The 24,635-nt window shown below is 39.7% G+C and overlaps 1 protein-coding gene and 1 long non-coding RNA gene across 2 annotated transcripts; one reads left to right on the top strand and one right to left on the bottom strand.

Moving 5' to 3' along the window:
* Positions 1–4,725: 4,725 nt before the first annotated feature.
* On the top strand, positions 4,726–17,287 carry LOC108444465 (complement factor H-related protein 1-like). Its single transcript, XM_017725659.1, has 9 exons — positions 4,726–4,753; positions 5,069–5,215; positions 6,881–7,036; positions 8,607–8,783; positions 11,363–11,536; positions 11,630–11,797; positions 12,842–13,027; positions 14,922–15,092; positions 16,642–17,287. Exons 2-9 carry the CDS (start codon positions 5,071–5,073, stop codon positions 16,857–16,859), a joined length of 1,395 nt encoding a protein of 464 aa, XP_017581148.1. The 5' UTR covers positions 4,726–4,753; positions 5,069–5,070; the 3' UTR covers positions 16,860–17,287.
* A 4,571-nt stretch (positions 17,288–21,858) lies between these two features.
* Positions 21,859–23,753, bottom strand: LOC119265288. Its single transcript, XR_005131564.1, has 2 exons — positions 22,976–23,753; positions 21,859–22,579 (listed from the first exon to the last, which is right to left on the bottom strand). It is a non-coding gene; the product is annotated as an uncharacterized LOC119265288 (long non-coding RNA).
* Positions 23,754–24,635: the final 882 nt, after the last annotated feature.

Raw genomic sequence — 24,635 nt, 5'->3', positions numbered from 1 at the left:
GATTGGGTATAAAGGGAGCATCCCTGAAAAGCCAAGGATGGGGCGAGGTTCAAGAATGAGGATTAAGAACGTTTCTCAATGTGCAATTGCAAGGAATTTAGGGATTTCATCATCTACAGTCCATAATATCATCAAAAGATTCAGAGAATCTGGAGAAATCTCTGCAAGTAAGCGGCAAGGCAGAAAACCAACATTGAATGCACGTGACCTTCGATCTCTGAGGCGGCGCTGCATTAAAAACCGACATCATTCTGTAACGGATATTACCACATGGGCTCAGGAACACTTCAGAAAACCATTGTCAGTGAACACAGTTCGTCACTCCATCTACAAGTGCAAGTTAAAACTCTGCCATGCAAAGCGAAAGCCATATATCAACAACACCCAGAAACGCCACCGGCTGCTCTGGGCCCGAGCTCATCTGAGATGGACTGACACAAAGTGGAAAAGTGTCCTGTGGTCTGACGAGTCCACATTTCAAACTGTTTTTAGGAATCGTGGATGTCGTGTCCTCCGGGCCAAAGAGGAAAAGGACTGTTCGGATTGTTATCGGTTCAGTTCAAAAGCCAGCATCTCTGATGGTATGGGGGTGTGTTAGTGCCAATTGCGTGGGGTAACCGACACATCTGTGAAGGCACCATTAATTGCTGAAAGGTATATACAGGTTTTGGAGCAACATATGCTGCCATCCAAGCAACGTCTTTTTCAGGGACATCCTGCTTATTTCAGCAAGACAATGCGAAGCTGCATTCTGCACGTGTTACAACAGCGTGGCTTCGTAGTAAAAGAGTGCGGGTACTAGACTGGCCTGCCTGCAGTCCAGACGTGTCTCCCATTGAAAATTTGTGGCACATTATGAAGCACAAAATACGACAACGGAGACCCCGTACTGTTGAGAAACTGAAGTTGAAGCAAGAATGGGAAAGATTTCCACCTATAAACCTTCAACAATTAGTGTCCTCAGTTCCCAAACAGTTATTGAGTCTTGTTAAAAGGAAAGGTGATGTAACACAGTGGTAAACATGCCCCTGTCCCAACGTCTTTGGAACGTGTTGCAGGCATCAAATTCAAAATGAGTGAATATTTGCAAAAAACAATAAAGTTTATCTGTTTGAACATTAAATATCTTGTCTTTGTAGTGTATTCAACTTAATATAGGTTGAAAAGGATTTGAAAATCATCGTATTCTGTTTTTATTTATGTTTTACACAACGTCCCAACTTCATTGGAATTGGGGTTGTAGAAACGTTCTGCTTTATTTACTATCACTCGGCCTGGGTTCTGGTGTAATACAAACTTTCTTTAGCCTAATATAATGTTATATACATGAATGTATACATGCGTTACAGGTTACCTTTATACAGGGATGCATTACTGGCTTTCTAATCATTAGACTCATGTATAACCTGTACTGAGTTTTGTCTTCAGGTTTACTTTCAGCAATAACTGAATTTCAAATAATGGACAAGTACAATTATGTATGAAGAAAAACAAATGCATCACTTCTCTATGTCATTTTAATACAGTATTTATTTTTCTTAGCAGTGTGTCACCATATAAAAATCTTTGGGTCTTACCTGGCCACCACATTTTAAAAGTTCTAGCTACACCCCTGTTCCCAGCCTTGGGTGTGTGATTTTTGACTTCCAGTTTAACTGTGGTTGTATCTAGTTTTGAAGTATTGTATTTTGGGTATTGGAGTGAATTCATGTTACTATCTTGGCCATTGTAATCACTGCTATGATACAAAATCATAAATGTTTTTTAAACTTACCGCTGCAGCTGAGTGTATGGTACAAATGAATGACAGGTGGTTCTGGCTGCTCAGGAGTTCCATGTTCCCTATACTGTAAACACATAACAGAGCTATGAATGTAGGATTGGTTGCAGTTACTAGATTTTCCATTTGAGTCTTTTTTTAGTGTAAAAAGTACAAAAGAAGACAAAATCTAGAGAATTGACAATGGAAAAGCAAGTAGTTCTAAACATGAGATTAAAGTAAACGCCATTCAGAACCATCGCAGACCAACTGGGTGCTCCGAAAACAACAGTACGGAATATTTTGAAAAAGATACTGCTGGAGGTTCAAGAAGGTTACAACGATCAGACCATGTCAGAACAACTACAGCAACTGAAGACACAAGCATTGTTAGAGCTGGATAACCAGAAAAGTCTTGTTTACTATTGTTTACCCTTGTTCTTAAAAATGGGGACCAGTACACTACCTCTCCACTCATCAGGCATCCTCTCACTCTCCAGGATTTTGTTAAACAACCTGGTTAAAAAGTCCACTGCCTTCTCTCCTAAACATCTCCATACCTCCACAGGTATGTCATCTGGACCAACTGCCTTTCCCTTCTTCATCCTTTTTAAAGCTGCCCTCACTTCCACCTTACCAATTCTCTGCACTTCCTGATCCACTATCTCTCCCCCCTTTTGTCCTCCTCTCTCTCGTTTTCCTCATTCATTAGTTCTTCAAAGTACTCCTTCCATCTACTCAACACTCTCTGTTCACTCACTAGTACATTTCCCTCTCTATCCTTTATCAGCCTAACCTGCTGTACATCCTTTCCAGCTCTATCTCTCTGTTTAGCCAAACGATACAAGTCCTTTACTCCTTCTTTACTGTCCAGCCTCTCATACAGCTCATCATAGGCCTGAGCCTTTGCCTTTGCCACCTTTCTTTTTGCTATGCGACTAGCCTCACAGTACTCCTGCCTATTTCCTTCATCTCTCTGGTTATCCCACTTTTTCTTAGCTGCCTTCTTCTTCTGAATACTCTCCTGGACTTCCTCATCCCACCACCAACTTTCCTTGTCTTCTTTACTCTGACCAGACAAAACACCCAACACATTCTTGCCAGTTTCTCTCACCACCTTAGCTGTTGTTTCCCAGTCCTCAGGTACCTCCTCACTGCCCCAAGGGCCTGTTGCAATTTTTCCCTGAACTGCCTGCAACCATCCTCCTCCTTCAGCTTCCACCATCTAATCTTTGGCTCTGTCTTCACTCTCTTCCTCTTTTTTGTTTCTAATCTCCTTCTACAGACAACCACCCTATGCTGCCTTGCTACACTTTCCCCTGGTACCACTTTACAATCTGCAATCTCCTTTAGGTGGCATCTCCTGCTAAGGATATAATCCACCTGTGTGCACCTCCCTCCACTCTTGTATGTCATCCTGTGTTCTTCCCGCTTCTGAAAATACGTGTTCACCACAGCCATTTCCATTCTCTTTGGAAAATCTACAACCATCTGACCTTCTGCATTTCTGTCTTTCACACCATACATACCCAGCACCTCTTCATCCCCTCTGTTCCCTTCACCAACATGTCTGCACCAATCACTAATCTCTCCTCTCTAGGGAAACAATCTACCACTTCATCCATCTTACTCCAAAATTCCTCTTTATCCTCTAACTGATAACCAACCTCTGGTGCATATGAACTGACTACATTCAAAATCACACCATCAACCTCCAACTTCAGGCTCATGATCCTGTCTGACACTCTCTTTACATCCAGAACACTTTTCACAAGCTGTTCCTTTAGGATTATCCCTACTCCATTTTTCTTCCTCTCTACACCATAATAGAACAGTAAAAGTCTATTTGCAATAATATATTGTCATGTAAGCTTTGGAATTTGATCATTACTTATAAAACGCCAGACAGTGTAGATGGTCGTTTTATTATGACTTGATGTTATACAGTTTTTTATTTCATTTTAGACCCACCTACAGTCTTTCTGTCACTCTGGACAAAATTAAAGATTCACTTTTTTGATTGTCTGTGTCCTACAAATTATTTGAAACGTGTAACACAGAACTCCTGTATTTAAATCATTTTATACAATTCACTGCAACTGTATTAGTATCATTTACTGAAAACATTGATTCCACACTTTTGAACTGTAGTGTACAAGGGAAATTACATAATTGCGTAAGTTTGGACAGACCGATATCATCTGCTGGGTCACTCAGACTTGGTCATAGACCAAATATTCCACATGAGCTACTGCTTGTGCAGCTCTCGTTAGATAGATAGATAGATAGATAGATAGATAGATAGATAGATAGATAGATAGATAGATAGATAGATAGATAGATAGATAGATAGATAGATAGATAGATAGATAGATAGATAGATAGATAGATAGATAGATAGATAGATAGATAGATAGACAGACAGACAGACAGACAGATCCTTAATTGATCCTGAAGGAAATTTAGCAAGAAGGAATTTAGTTAGAGGGTGACTGGAGATGGTCAAGTGTCATTGTGCCTCATTCATCAATAAAGCCCCCCAAAAATAATCTACATCACATTAATGGCGTGTTCTTAAACTCCAGAACTGTTCACACCTTTTGTTCTTACCCAAGAGCAGATCCCACATAAGGAAACAAGAATGAATGTTGAGTAAAACTTTGTGAAAACTATAAATTGGTTTTGACTGTGCATGTTCAGATTCAGATTCAGATTCCTTTATTGATCCCAGGGGAAAATTGCATGTTGACTCCCAACCAACCACATCGGAACCATTTTGTATACATACAGAAATGGGCAGCCTAAATTTAACATGCTGATAAACACCTCAGTGGCACTGCTGGACTGAGAGTATTCCACCATCCAAAAATATTCAGCCAATAGCGTCCTGTGGGCAGCGTCCTGTGACCACTGATGAAGGACTAGAGGATGACCAACACGAACTGTGCAGCAGCTTTCATCTCTGACTTTACATCTACAAGGTGGACTGACAAGGTAAGACTGTCTAATAGAGTGGACGGTGAGTGGACACAGTGTTTAAAAACTCCAGCAGCACTGCTGTGTCTGATCCACGCACAGTCAGTGTTACTGCAGTGCTGAGAATGATCCACCACCCACGTAGTACCTGCTTTGTGAGGGTCCATGGGGGTCCTGACCACTGAAGAACAGGGTTAAAAGGGGCTAACAAAGTGTGCAGAGAAACAGATGGACTACAGTCTGTAAGTGTAGAACTATAAAGTTCACCTATACAGTAAGTGGAGCTGATAAAATTTTTTTTGTAGTTTACTTTTGAGCTGGTTGGATTTACAGGAATGGGTGGGACATCACTGAGAAATATTAACCTTGCTAAAAGCAGAGCTTGCCCAGTCTTACTGGCTGACTTTGGCAAAATGAAGTGGAGTCTAGTCGTACAATGCCTTTCCTTCTTTTTCTGTGTTCATACCTCAATACAAAGAGGTAAGGCTTTTTTTCTGTCGTAATCTGCAGACTGTTTTTAATCAAATAAGGAGTGCAGAGAGAAAGAATATCATTGTCAACGTTTAAATAACAAAAAAAAGAGGAATTTTATTTACATTTTGTTTTTATTTAATAACCTGCATATTTCAAAAATTTTATTTGATATTAATATATGGAGGATGTTCATAGCAGTCTTGGTACTCCTCGGTTTTTAAGACTGAATTCTTCAGATTCTGTTTGTTTTGTTAAATCATTAATAGTTAAGTGCTATGATCGTGTGGTTACACGGGGCATTTGGGGTCAGTTTCCTGGACAGGGACTAAGAACAAAAACATTTTTATTTCACTTTTTATTAAACTTTTTTTATTTCAATGAAGAAATTTTATTCAGCATGCTGTGTAGTACAGGTTCTAGACTTAATATCTGTTCTTTAATCTGACCTAAAACAGGATAATTACACCCCCTCCCCTGAAAAAAAAAGATAGAATAGCCTCAACATCATGTACTTCCCAGAGTTGCAGTGTAAACTTAGTAATAAATTTAATTAATATTAAAATAATGTTGTATATATTTTGCATAATGAATGAATATTTAAATTTTACTCCGGTTTTGGTCCTGACTTGGACTGGGCCTCTAATGGTCTTGACCACACTAGTGAATATTGACCAAATATGGCTGTTGTACATGGTGTGTTTTGTTACCACGTTATTTCATAATCTTGCTGCTTGTTTCGTGATGCATATTGTATCATGAATACAGTACCCAGTCCCAGATTGTTCCCATCCTAATATGTCTATGATCTCCCACTCACATTCAGTCCATTTTCTCATGGTTGTCCTTACACATTCTCATTCTGAGATCCTGCTAGATTAAAATCATTTGTGGTTTACGTGTAGCGTGAGCAGTAACATTCTGCTGTTTTATCCTGTGTTAGTACACATATTTCCAAACAACAACCAAGTGCTTCTAACTTTGCAGCCATTAACATATTCTATTAGGTTCCATTAGGCTGAGTTTTTGGCTTCTCTTTCAGTGAGCCTTGCCTGTTTTATAAAAGTAAATGTAAAAAACCTGTTATCATTGTCATAAATGTTCTTTAACAATTAATCCTTGTTGTGAAAAAGCTGTAAATTAATTCTATGCTAAAAGCAGTTCTAGTGAATAATTGGCCTCATCCACCTACATCTTAGTAAATTCTTGAGTTCTTGAGCAACATTTTGCTGACATGTATTTGGGAGACACTAAATTCTTGGATTTCTTGTGAAATCAAATGTGAAGAAGGAAACAGACATGGCGGTCAGGCACAAAACCTTTAATGCCTTAGAAAGAGCTGGGGTATAAAGGCAGAATGTGAAGATAACAGCCCTTCAGATACTTCAGCTACACCACAATAATAAAAACAAATATCTTTGCAGAAATTACTTGTGATATTCCTTCTGGGGAGCATGTCCAGTCTCCTTTTTTCTACTTTGGTGAGGACAGAAGATTGGGAGTCAGTAAATCATACCAGTGTGAAAGTGGCTATCAGGCAACAGCTAGAACTGCCACATGTACAGAGAACGGCTGGTCTCCAAAACCACTGTGTACTTAGTGTATCTTTGAAGCTATGCGCTTATGTCTATGTTTTGAAGTGGAGAAGAACTATAATTGTTGTCTGTCTTTTAGAGGTGATGTGTCCCGTGCCCACAATCGAAAATGCAAAGACACTGAAGAAACCAGGCACACATATTGAGTACGAGTGCCTACATGGATATGAACCCGACAGGTTTACCATCACCTGTAATGAGCAGGGAGACTGGGACAACATGCGCCACTGCACTGGCAAGTATTCATTTGAAGAGACTAAACAAAATATTCAGACCACAGATGAGCAAGATTATCACAGCAATATGTGTACAAGTGTATGAGTTTGGGCATTAACTAAGCCAGCACTTAGTAACACACTCTTAGTATCACATTTGCAAATTATTTTGTTGTCAGCTTGGAGTTTCAGGAATTTTCACCCACTCTTCTAAGCAGAACGCTTTTAGTTCTATGATATCCTTGGGCCCTCTTGCATACAAATTTAATACCGGACTGTGGGAGCCATCCCAAAAGCTTCAGCTTGTGTTTCTTGAAGTAGGTGGATCTTGTTTCCAAAGTACCTCTGGCTTTTGTGATGAAGTCATACGTAACTGTATCATCTTATCATGTTTGCTGCACAGAATGGTGCACCACCACTTCTGTCTCAACTAAACCTTCCTGCAGGACCTTTGCGGTTATATGGGGGTTTTGCTTTGCCTTTCTGGCCAATACACAAGTTCCTTCCATAATTTCCCTTAACTACCATTTCTAATGACATTCCAGATATTCCATGGCTATCCTCTGCTTTGTAGACATCAGCAGTTAGCTTAATTTTCAGAACCTCAGCCAGCTGCTCTGAGGAACTCATAGTTGTGGAGTGCTAGTTCAAGGTTTGAAAAGTCAAAATCCAAAGTCAAAATCCAAAGGACAGTTCTTGACCTGCCCAACCAGTTCTAATAAGTCAGTAAAGGCCTTGAAGCATGTCTACATTTTTGTAAATGTTGTGATATTTTTTGTGATATTTGTTTTATATTCATTTAAAAAATAGAATTGCTGCAGAAGCAGTTTATGTCTTTACTCTTAAAAATTCAACATGATACTTAAATACACCGGTGTCTGGCATATGTCTGAGCCCCTGCCCTTTCTCCGTCCATCCATCCATCCATCCATCCATCCATTTTCTTAGCCGCTTCTCCGTCAGGGTCATGGGGGGTGCTGGAGCCTATACCTGCAGTCATCGGGCGGAAGGCAGGATCTGCCCTTTGTCATAATAGGCAAATGCCTATACAAACCAAACGGCAATAAAAAAATTTTTGTTTTGTTTTTGTTTTTTGTGAATATACACTCATGCCAAATCTGGTGCCTGCATTGTGTTCCAAAACAGTTGGACCAAGATGATAATGAGGAACAAGGCTGAACAAGGCCACTGCTATTGGAGAAGCTCTCATTCCAGTACTCACGTTCCCACTGTGTTGAACTGCAATAAAAGTTTCCATAAAACAAAAGCACCTATATCAGAAACACCCGCTTATCATTCATTGGGCGATATGTCTGCAGAGTAATGTAAAGACATTAATAATACTAAGTGAATATTGTTTCTACTTATTTACTTAATGAGCATTTGGCATTTATAAACAAATATGCGTGAATTTATGGCTTCTGGTGATTTGTGTAGAGTTCCAGGTTCTCCATTTTGTCAACTAGTTACTCATAAATACCCTAATTTTTCTTTACAAAACATCATAATTGCCAGTGTCAACTTATTAAGATCACAAATGCACCTACTCTCTGTCTTTTATATAAAATTCTTGTGTTTATCTGTTAACAGCAAAAACACTGTACTGTGGCCCACCCCCATCAATCGAACATGCAGTACAGGATTTTAAGGAACAATATAAGGATGGAGAAACCGCTACTTATGTCTGTCCTTCAAACTACATTAAGGATGGTGATCCATACATGATCTGCTCACGAGGCAGATGGATAGGAAAAGGGAAATGCTTGCGTAAGTACAGAAGCACTGTCTCTTTGTTCTTACTCCACTCTGTTTGTACACTGTCAGTAGTTTTGTTTCTAGTAAATGAACATAAAGTAGTTTGTGCTTAAAGGCAGGGGCAGATTTAGTGATACTGTGGCCCCCGATATGTACACTTTTAGTGGATTAATGGAGTCTACATTGCAACAAAATTAACTAATCTTAAAGTCAATATTGCCAATATTTCTCATTTTAACAATGCTTTAAGAATATTCTCTGATTGTTTCATTTTACACATTTTTCTCTTACTAAATGAAATGATCTCACTAAAGTGGCAGATAATTCAGATTATTATTTTAAGAAAATATGCTTGAAACAAGCAAATATATCGCAAATATAGAGATAATTTGGTAAGGAAGAACTAATGAAAAATGTTTTTTACATTTTTTACATTCTTCTTAAAACTTTGTCTTTTCTGGAATTCTGTAAAGCTGCTTTGTGACAACATCCATTGTAAAAAGCGCTATACAAATAAATTTGATTTGATTTGATTTCATGAGTAGAGAGTAATAAGTAAGTAATAAGTAACAATCGAAAAAGTTTAAAAAGGTTATAAGAAAGTTTTTAAATAAGTAACTTTCAGTATCTTTTTTTAATTAATTGGGAAAAAATTAATCTGTAGTGGATTATTTTTTGATTACTTACCCAACACAGGATCAATCTATACTAACATTAATGCTATGAATATATAGGGTCTGCTGGGCCTATGAAGTACTCTGTTCTGACTCTGCTTTCCTCCATATTTTTGGGTTTCCCTGCTGCACATTATATATGCTGAACAATATATGCAGGTTTTGGCAACATATGCTGCCATCATCTTTGTCAGGGAAGGCCTTGTTTATTTCAGCAAGACAATGTCAATCAAAATTCTACATGTATTTCAGCTGTATGGCGTACTAAACTGGCCCGTAAGCAGTCCAGACTACTGAAAACATTCAGCACAGTTTGAAAGGAAAAATAAAACAAAGGAGACCCTGAACAGTTAAGCAGCTGAAATTCTATATTAAGCAAAAATGGGAAAACATTTCACTTTCAAAATCGCAGCTATTGGTCTTCTCAGTCTCCAAATGTTGTATTTGTAGTATTTTAATTTAAACAGAGGACATACATATTTGCATATGTATTTGCATATATGGTTTGCATATATTGCATTCTATTTTTATTTACATTCTGTACAGCAACCCAACTTTTTTGGAAATGGGATTCTTTTGTCACTTCATCGCCATCGTCATATCAGTCCGTCTTGAGTCATGATGTAGGCACATGGAATAGTCCATTATAATCTTGACTGGGTTTGGTTGCATTGCAATTACTAAAGAAAATCTTTACAATAATGAAAAACATCTAAATAGTACCTGGTATTAATAATATAATTTTTTTTAAATACTCTTTGTGAAATATAGTTCCCTGTGCTTCTGCTACTGTCATTTACACCTCTATGATGGAAAGATCATTTTCTGGGCGTTGATTTTGTATGTTAATGACTACTGGTCTCACTGGAGGTTGGGTTCATGCTAACAGCTAACAGACGTGTTATTGGTAAGAGATCCTATATTTCCCATAACTTGCGGGGGGTGGGGGGTGGATGTGGTCTTTGAGACTGTAGGCTTTCACCTTGTGCAAATCGTGGAGTGTGGTTCAGAAGCTATCCACAGCATACCATCCACAGGCAAACCTGACTGAAAGGGTGAACAAGACACATGAGACAATAACAATTCTCATTTTTGGGAAGCAGACAGCCAGATTAGGGAAAATGGCTCCCTGAGTTTCACCTGGCCATTAACATCCATGAGACAACAGCTGTGACATCTGCTTGACTGGTCCTGGACTGCAATCTTGCTAGAATGCCTCATTCACTGTGCCCTGCACCTGATTCTCCTGCATAGAGTACCTTGCAGTACTAACAACTGATTAGAGCTGATGGACAAAAAACACACATGTAGCTAAAGTAAGATAAGCCAGGAATTATAATGCAGGCCAGAACTAACAAATATGAGAGTGTATAATTATAATTACATTTACATGAGCTGATGGGAGACAAACAGTGACAACACACCTGACTTCTTCAACTGTGACAGACAGACCTCAGCCAGGCAGGTTCAATTTAAGTGATGTTTAGAGTAGATTTTAAGATTTTAGGTTAGTGAAAATGGAATGAAAACATTTTGATTAAAACAATTTCTCAGCTCTCCCTGCTGCTCTAAGTCATATATGTATATGATGTGTTACTTCATTAATATCAATTTAATAGGGAATATTAACGAGGTTTTAACCCTGTTATTCAGTCATTTTCGTAAAAAAAAAATACCTTTAAAATATTTAATTTAGTTGGCAGATTTAGTAATGAGCATCATTACTTGAACACACTTGAAACACGCTGGTTGTTTGGAACAAAACAGACCAAACAGAGCATTCTATGCAAGGAAAGTGGTGAATGGGAACGCTTGCCTGTGTGTGAGGGTAAAGAAAACAAAAATATAAAAACTGCAAAAACATTCTGGGTGCTTCAGTTGTAACATACAGTAATTAACATCTAAACATCTTTGCAGAAATTACTTGTGATATTCCCTTTGGCCAGCATGTGTCTTACCCTGATTACTACTTTGGTGGGGACAGAAAATTGGGGGTGAAAAAATCATTCCGGTGTGAAAGTGGGTATGTCTCACAAACTGGAACTGCCACGTGTACAGAGAACGGCTGGATTCCAAATCCACTGTGTACTGGTAAGTCTCTGTCTGTGGGTGGAAGCATGTGGTTAATTAGCTTCCTTATTTCAAAGCAGAAAAATATGAAAAAAAGTTTTGCCTGTTTTTCAGAGATTGCGTGTCCTGAGCCAAGAATTGACCATGCAAGACAGCTGGACAATCCACTCCAAACTTATAAACCAGGTGCACGTATTCGGTACCAGTGTCTGCATTTATCTAGAACGTTTGAGATCACCTGTGATTGGCTGGGAAAATGGAAGGATATGCAGTCCTGCCCTGGCAAGTATCCATTTGTTAATCATTTGGAGAGACTAACAGCCAAACATTCAGACCAAAGATGAGCAAAGTGATCACAGCACTATCAGCATCTTTGGCCACTCTGTGTAGTCATGCATTGTTTATTTACTTGTTTTAATTACAGTATCATGAATTGCTGATTCATTCTGTCTGTCGCGATTGCCAATCAATGATTTAAATGTCAGAAAACACACTGTTTACTGTCACGATTGGCCCCTCCCAGTCCTGTCCATGTGCGTTTGTTTTGGTTTTGTAACTCCGCCCCTGACTGTTTGCACCTGTCCCTTGTTATCCCTGTGTATTTAAGCCCTGTGTTTGCCCTTTGTCTTCGTTGGTCGTTGTTGCTCGTTGTGTTTGTGCTGTTGGAAGCTCTGTGCTGGTTTGAGTCTGTTATTTGTCATGTCTGAAACCCAATCTCTCCGTGTTGGCTCAATGACCCTGGACTGTTACGACTTGGATTTGCCCTCAATAAAAGTCGCTTACCTCCGCACATGCGTCCGCTGAAGGAGGGGTATATGTTGTGCAACCCTGCACACTTTAATCCCAAAAAACGTTCAGGCCACTTGAACACGAATAAACTAACTGAATCTTGAGCCTGAAAATATGTGTATGATTAATTATTACACCCCTATGGCTTTAAAACAGTTGTGAGAGTCTGTTGATAAAGGACTCTACAGTGCAACTCTGTATGTAATGCAGCTTCTTAAAATGGGAGAACAGAAGTGGTGAAGGACAGGTCATTTCTAAGTACGTTTGGCTACTTTTGCAGGTAGCTTTCATGTACATGTTCTTCTCACATACATTCCATCATTTTGCTATTAAATGTGACTAAAGTTTGAAAGTCATTTTTAAGTCTCTGACTACATAAATAACTTTCATTTAACTACTACTACCATGGTCAGAGGCAGGCAAAGAGAAATAACTGCCCACATCCTGCCCACTGTACTGCACATTACATTATATTACAACTGCTCAGTCTGATTTATTTGTTCTTCTTATTATAATCATAATGCCTTTACATGTCAGGGCCAGCTTCATGTCCAGAACCTCATACGGTGATAAACAATGCCGCCATTAATGAACCTCAAAAGGTCAAGAGCAGCTACACAGGAGGAGAAACTGTGGAATATAAATGTTCTGAGGGATTTGTGTTTGAGAACGAAAACATTGCCCGCTGTACTGGGAGTGACTGGACGTACCCAAAATGTATATGTAAGTAGATTCTTCTTATTATAATCATAATGCCTTTACATAAAAAAATTATCATCATAGTCCTAGCTGTTGTCTCACTGAAGTGGAGCTATGGATTTTAATTAAATGTTTGTAGTAACAAGTAATGCCACAGCACACAGCATTTTTATTATTTATTAGCTTACTTATTTCAACAGAAAGCAGTTAACCTTTTCTGGTCAGCAGGGGCACCACCAGGGTTTTCAGGCACATATAAAGATATCATACTCAGCCCCACCACCACAGTGGTACCAACGATGTGAAAACTTGGCACTAGCTTGGCTGCTAAGTTGATACCCAGTTTGCTTTTTTAAACAATAGCCTGGTAATTCATAAGTAGCTAACATTTGCATCTTAGTCTCTCAAGGTATTAAAAGAAATAAAATGGACGTAAAATCTCAAATATGACGCCATGTGTGTATGTTTATAATGTTAACAAAATGTTAAAAAACAAGACATATACCTGAATATGACAGAAGAGGGAAGTCTCAATTTTAAAATACAATATGGATTTAATTTTATAACACAATTTCTGAAAATTGCAAGGACCAGGAATGATTTGATGTATAAATTATACATTTTACTTAGTCTTACATAAACACATAAAAGACATAAAACTCAATTGGTGTAATATTCAAAGGGGGAAAAACATTGAATACAAAGGTTATATTTTTATAGGAGTATAAAACAGGTTAATGTGTCTTATGCAACTGGGGCCTGGTCCTCAAGACTGAATTAAAACTGCCCTGGTCACTGAGACAACAGACAAATGAAATGAGTGCGAAGGAATGGTGAAAGTAACCACTTGCGAAATTGCAGAGAACTGGAGCTCAAAGCATGTTTGAGGTGACCCAGAAAACAATGTGGAAAACTGCTCAGATCACCTGTGCATGGCGGAGTTATTTCTGAAACCGAGTATGTTTTCAATGCCAGATAAAACATTACAATCAATCAATGTAATGAAAACAAGACACCTGTAAAATCTTGGAGCCAAAAATGTACTTGAGTACAAGTTAAAAAAACAATAAAATGTATTGTTTAAACCTCCTCAGACTTATAAAAATAAAAAGTGTTATGTTTTGACTGTGAAGTCACAAATGGGCAGTGCTAGTCCTTGCATTAAGACAAACGAGCAAATTTGTAGGCCTTTTTATTTTACAGTGATATAAATTTGGTTTCAAATTTTAATAAAAACAACTTAAGATGTGCAGTAATTTGATTGGAAACAAACAAAAAACTAAAAGTTCTGGGTTGTGGAGGTCCGTAACAAATACTGTGAAGATCTAAATATAAAGGGTATAAAAAGTATGTTGTTTTTTTTTTAGCTAAAGGTAAAAGTACAACTATTCTGTTTCAATGGAATAACAGGACAAAATTTTGAAATAATAGATAAGTAATAATATGCAATTATAGTAACAAAGTACAAAGTATTTTCTGCCCTGTCGACCAAGATGTACAGTGCTTGGCTTGTGGCAATCTAAACGTATCAAAATACAATTTGTGTATAATCAGGTGCCCATATATAAGTCTCAGACTTGCACACAGAAGACTACTAAGACACAAACACGGCTTAGAAAAAGGAAAAGAATAAAGTTACATTTTAGTGCAGAGGGGTAAAGCATTCCTCTACAGTTTGCTACTTTGGGGATGTTGCTGCTGAACTGCAAGAAAGTTGTGTCCAGACTAAACCAGTGTTTGTTCTGAAGCCCAATGAAATCCATGGGATAACAGGCCTAATTTTAGTGTGTTGCTTGACTGGGCATGAAAGGACATGACAAAGTACCTACAACCCTTTATATAATGTGTGTGTGTGTGTGTGTGTGTGTGTGTGTGTGTGTGTGTGTGTGTGTGTGTGTGTGTGTGTGTGTGTGAACAGCAACAAGACAGGACTGTGGCCAGCCGCCACAGATTGAAGATGCTGTACAGGATTTTAAGGATCGATATGAGGACGGTGAAAAAGCTGCTTATGCCTGTCCTGCATTCTACGTTAAGGAAGGTGATCTGACCTGCACACGAGGCAGATGGACAGGAAGTGGGAAGTGCTGGAGTGAGTACTACTGTTTTACTCTTTTCTGTTTTATGTGAGTCAAATATAAAATGTAACTGTGCAATAACAACTTAAAATATTTTTTGTTATTTTAACTATTATTAGTAGTAGTAGTATAATAATAATTATTATTATTATTGTTATTATTATTATTATTATTATTGTGCTGAAGAGGACGTGTTTACATCTTTTAACTTCATAAATTAACAGAAGATGTCTTTTAGCCATGGGTGCCCCACTGTTCCATACAATTCTACTGTAATAGTGATACAATATATTAGAAGCATATTTACTAAAAAGCGCACAAAACTAAGCACATACTAAAATGTCAAAAGTACAGCTCTAGTTTTGTAACTAATCACCCGTCAACATAAACAAATAACATCAACACAAACAAAAAAAATTGACACTCCAACCCACAATTTGTGAGAGAATGTAGAAAAATGAAAGTTTGTCTCATCCCACAAAAATTAATTTACTCATTTTCAAGACCGAGGAGAAAAATTAAATGTGTAGTTCCTGTGATGCTTCGCTCCAGTGATCATGTTCGCTCACTTTAAAAAAAATGACATCAGTGAGGAAATGAGACTGCTTAAATAAATGAATTAATTAATTACAAATTACAAAAAAACATATGGAAAAATTCATGGGCGTGTATTTTTTCATCTTCAATCAAAGAATGTATTTCAAACATTAGACACTTTGTACATTAAGCATTAGAAAACTAATTATTACCATTTAAAAACACATTTTCAGGTGTAACTAAACCAAATTAATCTAAACATTTACTGCTCAGTGATTATTAATATCATAGACTTATTTCCTTCCAAAGACCTGCGGATGAGAAGATAAACACAATTTCAGCAAATGTTAAAAATGAGTTTATGAACAAAATGGAACCTCAGGGTCACTGTTGGGTTCAGGAGAGCGTCTGAGCACCGCGTGACAGATGAGCTACAGTCAATAATCCTGTACCCATAATGTGCACTTCTATGGTTGACTGATTACTTGACCAATTAGTGTGGAGCTTTATAAATGTATACAAAAGTATATCTGGGCAGTTGTAGTTAGACGTCAGCCCTTAAGGGACGTCATGAACAACAACAACAACAACAACTAGTCCCCTGGTGTAGAATACAACATTCCTCAATTTATAAAGTAGATCAGTGATTCACAGTCCTGGTCCTGATGTTCTCCTTCTCTGCACATTTTAGTGCTTAATCTTCTGACAGCACACTTGACTCCACACATCGTCTCATTACTGAGCTTCATTAGGTTCACTCAAGCACATTAGAGCCAGAAGAACACAAAAAGTGTGCAGTTCAGGGAATCCAGGAATTAAAATGAGGAAGAGGAACTCCAGAGTTACACAAACCACATAGAGCAGAGTGATACACAGAGGAGTAACTGTATTATAATAAGCAGATGCTCTTATTTCCATCTGTATGTTTTCCATGTCTTAATCTGCACTATGTACTGTCACAGTTATATCACTGAACATAAACACAACCATGAATTTACTAATTAGAACATGTATCTTTGATTTCAGGACCCTGCACTGTGGATCTTAAAGCTATGGGTGACCATCATTTACAGCTGAGGCATACAGACACAGAAAAAATCTATTCAACTCATGGAGATGTTATTGAGTTTTCTTGTAAAAGAGGATATAGACGAGGGAAAGACAGTGTTCCTTTCCGTCAGCGCTGCACTAATGGACACATTGACTTGCCTGTTTGTGAATATTGGGTCACAGGTTCCCATTAAAGTGCTGTGGGGATTTAATTGTGCTCTTCACTGCTTAAAGAAGAATCAGTCATTTTAACCTGCTGTGTTAATGTTTAGATGTTTGTGTAGTGATAAATAACTGAGGAGGCTGCCATTCAAACTACATTCAGATAAACTTCCATTCAGTTAATAGAAGAATGGATTGTGTGCAGTCAAACACAACAAATGATGATGACCAGAGATCTTCACTCACTTTCATGAGCTAAATAAACCAATTAAATGAAGATTGTAAAACACAGTGTTTGATATAATTAAGATCCCAAATCCATCTCCTGAGAAATATCATTTACAAACTTAGCATCTTAAGTGGCATTAAAGAAGAAGCTCTTTGAACTATTCATAAGCTTTGCTTGCTTTGTTGTTCAATATTTGTTTTTCTGCAAAATTAATAAAGCATTTAAGAATGTTTCCTGTTTCTTTTCATCTTTGTCTTTACAGAAGTTAATTCATTTTTGTTAATAAACAGAAACTCACAGCAACTTATCGAAAAAGAGACCTATGCTGAAACCTTATCTGTGTCATTCCTGTCTTACAGAGATTTGTTTGTGAGGCAGACTCTCCAGACTGATTAGAATCCATATTCCCATTTTAAACCAGCAAAAGCACCAAAGGGAGATCCAGAAGAAGCATCAAAGGGTACAGAAAAGGGCCAAGGCAATCCAAAAACATAAACAATGAGGAGACAAGGCTTGGTATGCAGATAGATTGGCAATACCTCGCACTGAGTTAGTGTATTGAAGGTCCTTAAATAGTCAGGTGAAATGAGCTGCAGGTGAGGGGTCAGGGTGCAACGAGAGAGAATGTCAGTATTCGGGTGAGATTGACCTCAGGTGGCGAGGACGGGTATCACACCTGACGTTGTTTTTCCAGATGCCAACAGTCATCTAACCTCTGTCTCGTTTCAGGCTAATTCAGCATGCAAAGACATGAATTCATCTTTCACTAAAAAGTTTGGTCAGTCTTTGTCAATCTCCAAATAAATAAGTACTAAAATCCTGTAATATTACTCTACCTTGTAAGTTGACACGGCTCTTTCTGTTCTGTTGTTGTGCCAAACTCTGGAATTCAATCTCACCGGCAGAATCCAACTCCCTTTCACTTGAACGTACATCATGCAGGCATACAGATGCTGCAGATTTCACTAGCAATTGTGGTTACTTACACATACAAAAATAGAAATTGTGAGTGTAATCTTTAATGTCAATATGCCTGTGTGATGTATATGCACATGAAAGGGAGTCGGATTCTGTATCATTTAACTCATCAACAAATGAATGTGGATGACTGTCCATGAGGGGGGCTCACCCAGAATTGGCTACCTTCTCAACTCAGCCCTATTTAGGACATGTGGAGTTCACCTCAGAAGCTTTCTGGAACACAAGACAGCCCAGGCGCATCCAAAACTTAATTTTGGACTGCCCCACCTATACAGTTAGCAGGCAGTGCATATTGTGAACCCTCAGGAATAATATGGCTCTCCATAGGTTTCCAAGGCAAGCATTTCGACCACAGGTTTGTCATCATTTTCCACTTGTCTTCACCAATGATTTTGGGTATGGATTTTATGCAACATGCTTCGCTGAGTATCCATATCTCATCCAGGACTGTAACGTACTGTGACCATGACCTAGACCCAACTTCTGAGTCAGATGACCCATGTAGCTCAGCTGACCGAGAGGATTGCGTAATGTGTCTCGAGGCTCCAGCTTCCGCTCTTCACGACAAGGTGGAAAAAGCCTCCCTAAATCTGGAACAAAAATCATTTTGTTCACACATCATTGGCTAAGCATTTCATTGACATAGGTGATGCTAGGCCTATTAGCCTCCCACCTTATCGCACATCACCAGCAAAGAAAAAACTCATTGGGGACCAGATAAAAAGATGCATGAGGCTTATTGAGCCTTCTTCCAGCCCATGGGCCACCCCAGTGGTCATTGTGAAAAAGTCTTGTGGTGAACCAAGATTTTGTGTGGACTACAGCGGACTTAATCAGCACACAGTACGGGACTTCTACCCCCTCCCTAGGGTTGATGAATCTTTGGATTTCTTGGCTCGAGGAAATTTTCTCTCTACTATTGACCTGGAACAAGGATACTGGCAGGTGGCAGTTGAGGAAAATTCAAGGCCCAAAACTGCTTTCATTTCACACTGTGGGCTATCCCAGTTCAGGGTGCTTCCTTTTGGTCTCATCAATGCGCCAGCAACATTTCAGAGGCTTATGCAACAGTCCTCGCCAGCCTTACTTACAAAGTTTGTGCAGTGTATCTTGACGACATTGTTGTGGCTTCCCCAACATTCAAACAGCATCTAAAAGACCTGAGGGAAGTCTTTACTCGACTCTAATCAGTGGGATTGTCCCTAAAACTGAACAAGTGTCAGTTTTGCCTTAGTGAGCTCGTCTTTCTTTGCTACCATGTCACACCTGATGGAATTCTGCCAGATCCATCCAAGGTGAGCGCCGTAATGGACTTCAAGACATCAAAGAATGTGAAAGAGGTTAGACAGTTCTTGGGCTTGACAAGCTACTATAGACAATTTATCTCTGGTTATGCTTAGCTTGCCGACCTGCTGTTCACACTCACAAGGAATGATGTGCCTTTCGTTTGGGACTGCAACTGTCAAACTGCCATGAATACCCTAAAAAACTGCCTAACATCCACACGTCCTGAGATTCCCTGACTTTTCACGCCCATTTTTCATACACACTGATGCTTGTGACGCCGGGTTGGGTGTCGCCTTGATGCAGAGAGATCAGGATGGTTGGGACATAGCTGTGGCTTTTGCGAACCATACATTGCACAAGGCAGAGAAACCATATTTAACACCAGAAAAAGAATGTCTGGGGGGCATTTGGGCTCTTGAACACTTTAGGCCCTATGTCAAAGGTCTCCATGTGACAGTATTCACAGATCAAAGTAGCCTGAAATGGCTGATGTCTCACCCTAACCCTTCTGGCCAACTGGCAAGATGGTCCCTTCGGCTTCAAGACTTTGATTTTCACATTGTCCACAAGCCAGGAGTTCAGAATAAGGTTCCTGATGCGCTCTCTTGCAACCCTCTGCCGGGGAACGATGCACCCTTAGACATCCTCCCACACTATTCCACCATAGCAGGCCTTGACCTTTGGGCTCAAGTGCTGCTCCAAGACCGCTCCCACTTGATGCAGATACAGTTGAATGACCACGAGACTGGCACCCTATTGCGTGACTTGAAGAACACCCCTGAAGGTGGGACAAACAAGTTGGATGCACAGTACATTGAACAGGACGGGCTGTTGTATTTCCTTGACCCTAAATCACACTGCAGTCTACATCCTCTGAAACAGTTCAAGTTATATGCACCTACGACCATGACGGGCAAATTGCTCAGATATTATCATGACCATCCCACGGCTGGGCACTTGGGAGTCACCAAGATTTTGGCACGACTGAGGATCAGATTCTTTTGGCTGAAGATGGCCTCAGATGTGAAGAAGTATGTGTTTTCTAGTTCTGTCTGCCAATTTACAAAGCCTAGTCAGAGAAAGCCTGCAGGCCTCATGGTCCCCATTAATCCTGAGAGACCTTAGGATTATGTTGGAGTTGATTTTGTTTTTTCTGATGATGTACCTGCTGAATCTCCAAGTAACCTCTCTGGCTCATTCGGCGACCATGGACAAGATTTACCCGACCCTGACTCTGCCACTGCTGATTTGACTTTAACTGACCCAGTCATTGAGCCTGATACCCCACACCTTATACAAGGTCCCCTGACTGATTGTGAGTTTGTATCTGATGGGTTCCCAGAGTCACATCAGGCTGGTCAATGTCTTGGTGGACCAACCCTTATCATAATGACAGAAAGAACCTTTAATCAGTGTAACTCTAATTTCATACCAGGGGGAAAGAAGAATAGCCATTGAATTTTTTTCTACTTTCCAATGTGTGCTCGAGGGTTTAAAAATGTTTAGAGCAAGGGCAAATAACTGGTCTATGTTGCTGTTTAATTTCTGGGCTGCTCTAAAAGTTTGGTTGCAGGAAAGGACTCTGTTTAGGTTCTTTGGAGGTCTTGCATTTTTTGTTTTTATTTATATACCTGTAGGTGTATAATTGTAAGTTTTCTATGGGCGCCATACCGACATGTATGCCAGTTCCCAGCATTATGTCCTGTATGTAATCTCTATGTGGTTCTAGCAGCTTTTCTTTTTGTCCATGTGTGGCAAGTGGTGAGTCTAGTCTGTCCCTTACTGTGTACGGCTGGGGTCAGCCTTTTTCTAACCCGGGGAGAAATGTAACAGATACAGTGCTGTGCCTTTAAGAGAAGCTAATTCTTTTTCATGTTTGTGTATAGCAGAGCCTCTCTCGCGAGAGTAGAGAGAGAGTTGGGGGAGTTGAGAAGAGCGCAGGCTGCAGTGGAAAATATACGCCTCAGTCCTCCAGTAACCCTGCTAAGGAGCTTTGTGCTACTTCTCCTTTTATGTATAAATGGATTGTTTGCAGCTGTGCGACCTGGCTTAATATAGTCTGTGTAGTAAACAAACGAGTTCTTCATAATAGCCCACACCCGTGTCTGTGCTGCCACCTGTGTGCTAATGACTAACTACACACCACTCTCTAACCCCAACCACGAAGCACCTAGCCTCCAACATAAGGTAGGAGAGGTTACAACCCCTTTCCAGCCTCTACCGGCTCCGTCCCCAAACGACAGGACACATCAAATGAAACTTGGTCTCCAGACCCATGCAACAACAACTGCAAAAAAACTGAGAAAAAAAGAAACCCCACACTCAGCATAAAATAATTATGAAACAAGATGAGCATTGCTCTGGAACTGTACATTAAAGCATTATTTACCCAGATCTTGAAAGAAAGATAGAAAAAGAAATAATAATAATTGTTACATTCCCTCAAAAGGTCGTCCAAAAAGAGAATGTGGGGACAGTAACATGTGTGGTGTGAGCAGGTGGAGATGGCCAACCAGTGTGGAAACCACAGTATATAGAAAACAGATTTAATTCAAGGATATCCACAGTCATACACAACACTATACAATGGACACAAACGTATACAAAACACCAAGACAACAAACTATGCCATTGAAGAACTGGACCAGCCTGGGGGAGAACACAGACAGCACCAAAGAAAAGAAAATAACAAAAGAACTACACTAGCCTGTATTTGTGTATCTTGTCTAACTGGCAGAAATAAAAGAGCTGACTGCTACTATAAGCTAAAGTAGACCAAAAGTACAGGGGGTGGTACCCACCTCTAAACTTGTGTGTCTAGACACTTAGACTACCTGCGTGTGGCAGTGTAAGTGCGCGCACGTTCTAAACTGTTCTTCCAGGTGAAAACTAGCTCAAACACAGCGGACACAGGGGAGACAGTAACAACAACCAGAAACAACTAGCACCAAACAGATAGCAATGACAACAGCAATACATATAACAGTAAAGAGCTCAACTGAGACACAAAAGACTTCACAGAACAGCGTTCTCTCATCAAGGAGCATAGTGTGAACATAACAAGCGAGCCGAAGGCTTCCTAGCAAGTGAAACCACGCAGCTTTTGAACACGAAGTCCCACCCCTCTCTTGGTACGGACGCGCCCTCTGATTGGCCAGTAAGTGACGAACGCAACGAGGATGATGAATGACACCTGATCCACCTATAAAGTGAAAGATAGACCGACTGGCACAGAAAAGAGGAAAGAAAAGAGAGCTAAAGAGGGAGCATGAGAGAGAGAGAGAGAGAGAGAGAGAAAACATTCACAAGGCACTCACATGTAACAATAATAATAATAATAATAATAATAATAATAATAAAATTGCTGCTTATTGAATTAAAACAAAACAACGTCAGGCAACATAGTCTCTGTCACCTTACAGACAAATAAGACATCTGGAGGAAAGGCTTCCTCCAACATCATCTATAAAGACGAACACCAAATTAGCTGCGTTTCCAAAAAATCCACGTATCTTTGTCCATGTTGATCAAAAAACCCTTGGCTGCTCCAGTCCATGAAAACAGGCGGATCTTCCCGTTATGAATACACCGAAGTTTCGTGGGATAAGCAAATCCTTGGAACATCTGGCCATCAGAAAACTCTTTCCTCACCTCGCTAAATTCGCGCCATCTCCTGAGGACCTCAGCAGATAGATCTTGGTAGAATCGGAGCTGCTTCCCTTCGTGCATCACCTGGCGTTTCTGCAGTGCAGCTCGGAGAACTGCCCCTTTATCCGAATAGTGAAGGAAGCGAACCGGTACACTCTGAGATGGACTGCTCTCAGGCAGAGCCGGCGCGAGGGATCTGTGAGCGCGCTCTATTTTGGGAGCGAAATCCGGACCGTCGAGCCACTTCGGAAGAATCTCACAGAGAAATTGGACGAGAGGCATAGGGCCCTCCACTCTTTCAGGGTGGCCGACGATTTTAAGGTTTTTTTCGCTGTCCGTGGTTCTCCAAGTCATCAACTTTAGCCTGAAGCTGCTCTAACCTCTTGTCGACCGCGTTCAGTTGATTGCCATGTGCGCCCGTGGAGTCTTCCATGGCTGAGACCCAGTTCTCTGCCTCGGTTAATCTACACTCGTTTAGGACAACTTTTCCAGATAAATCACTGAGGGCCGCATACAGTGAAGAAAGGTTAGAGGTTAAAGTGTCCAGACAACCATCAGTGATATCCAGACGTGCATGAAGCCGAGAGCCGATCGCACGAAACACAGTCAGCAAGACCTCGTGAGACGTTAATGGCCGCGGTGGTTCCTCGTGTTGATCATGTGTTTTTTCCTCGCTCCTCTGGGCGGCCGAGAAGACGAAAACAGCGGAAAGGCTCGTGACTCTTGATTCTCAGACATTTTAAGTCATGTTTAACGTCAATCAAATGGTGTTCAAAATCATTTTAGGGAGGATAGCGCTGAGAAAGAAAAGTGAACGGGGCAGAGCGAAAGCTCAAGCTGCCATTTTCCACTGGGTCACGTGACGCTTTGATCATGTTTACTAGGGTGCCAATATTTGTGGAGGGCAGTTCTAGCTAGCATAATAGCTTATTAGCTAGCATAAAAGCTAATCCAGCTAAAGGTAGAGTGTCTACATTTTGAATTAACATGATATGTAACACACTAAAACACAAAATTAGCTGTTGCCCTACCTGGTATTCATGTTATCCAAACTACATGTAGCCCAACTATACACAGCTACCCAATCTATATACAGCCATCACTGTCTAACTTTAAGGTCCAACCATGGCTCAGTTTAAGCTGAAGCAGCCAGGTTTTAGTGTTGCTGCCCCCATCTCTACCTTATAAACATCTAAATATGGCCAGAGACATGTTTACCCCTGTGCATTTAGTGCCTTGTTTTGATAATTTTACATTCTTCCAGTCATTAGTTCTATAACTGGCATAATCCTGGTTTTGCATTTTATCAATCAGGATCAACGTTAGGATGTAACACAACATATATTCAAAATAAAGAAATTAAGTGTTTATATCGAGTCCACTTGTAAAGGCGATATTTACAATACAGTTACTGTTAAATTTCTTTTTCACTTTATGTATTGTAATGAAATACATCACATTAAGACATGTAGGAGAGTGTATTGTGTTTAACCAACACTACTTTTCAAACTATTCTACCCAATTCTGATTGCGACGGTCACTTTTCAACACCAAAATGGGTTTGGGACGGCGTGAGATGTTAGTAAATCTGCAGTCATACCGTGGTTCAGCTTCATGGTTCGACAATCACAGCAAATACACTCGAATATGACAAACCCCCATC

This window comes from Pygocentrus nattereri, chromosome 15, assembly GCF_015220715.1.
Source record: "Pygocentrus nattereri isolate fPygNat1 chromosome 15, fPygNat1.pri, whole genome shotgun sequence".
In the NCBI taxonomy this organism is placed as follows: Eukaryota; Metazoa; Chordata; class Actinopteri; order Characiformes; family Serrasalmidae; genus Pygocentrus; species Pygocentrus nattereri.
The sequence above is the reverse complement of the archived record's forward strand: the minus strand, read 5'-3'. Positions and strand labels throughout refer to the sequence as shown.

Bases quoted from the DNA above. Each gene is read 5' to 3' on its own strand.
- LOC108444465 (XM_017725659.1), top strand. From the start codon at position 5,071: ATGGGTGGGACATCACTGAGAAATATTAACCTTGCTAAAAGCAGAGCT. The intron at 8,784-11,362 runs GTAAGTACAGAA...ACATCTTTGCAG, and splicing joins AGGAAAAGGGAAATGCTTGC to AAATTACTTGTGATATTCCC. The intron at 11,798-12,841 runs GCAAGTATCCAT...TTTACATGTCAG, and splicing joins GGATATGCAGTCCTGCCCTG to GGCCAGCTTCATGTCCAGAA.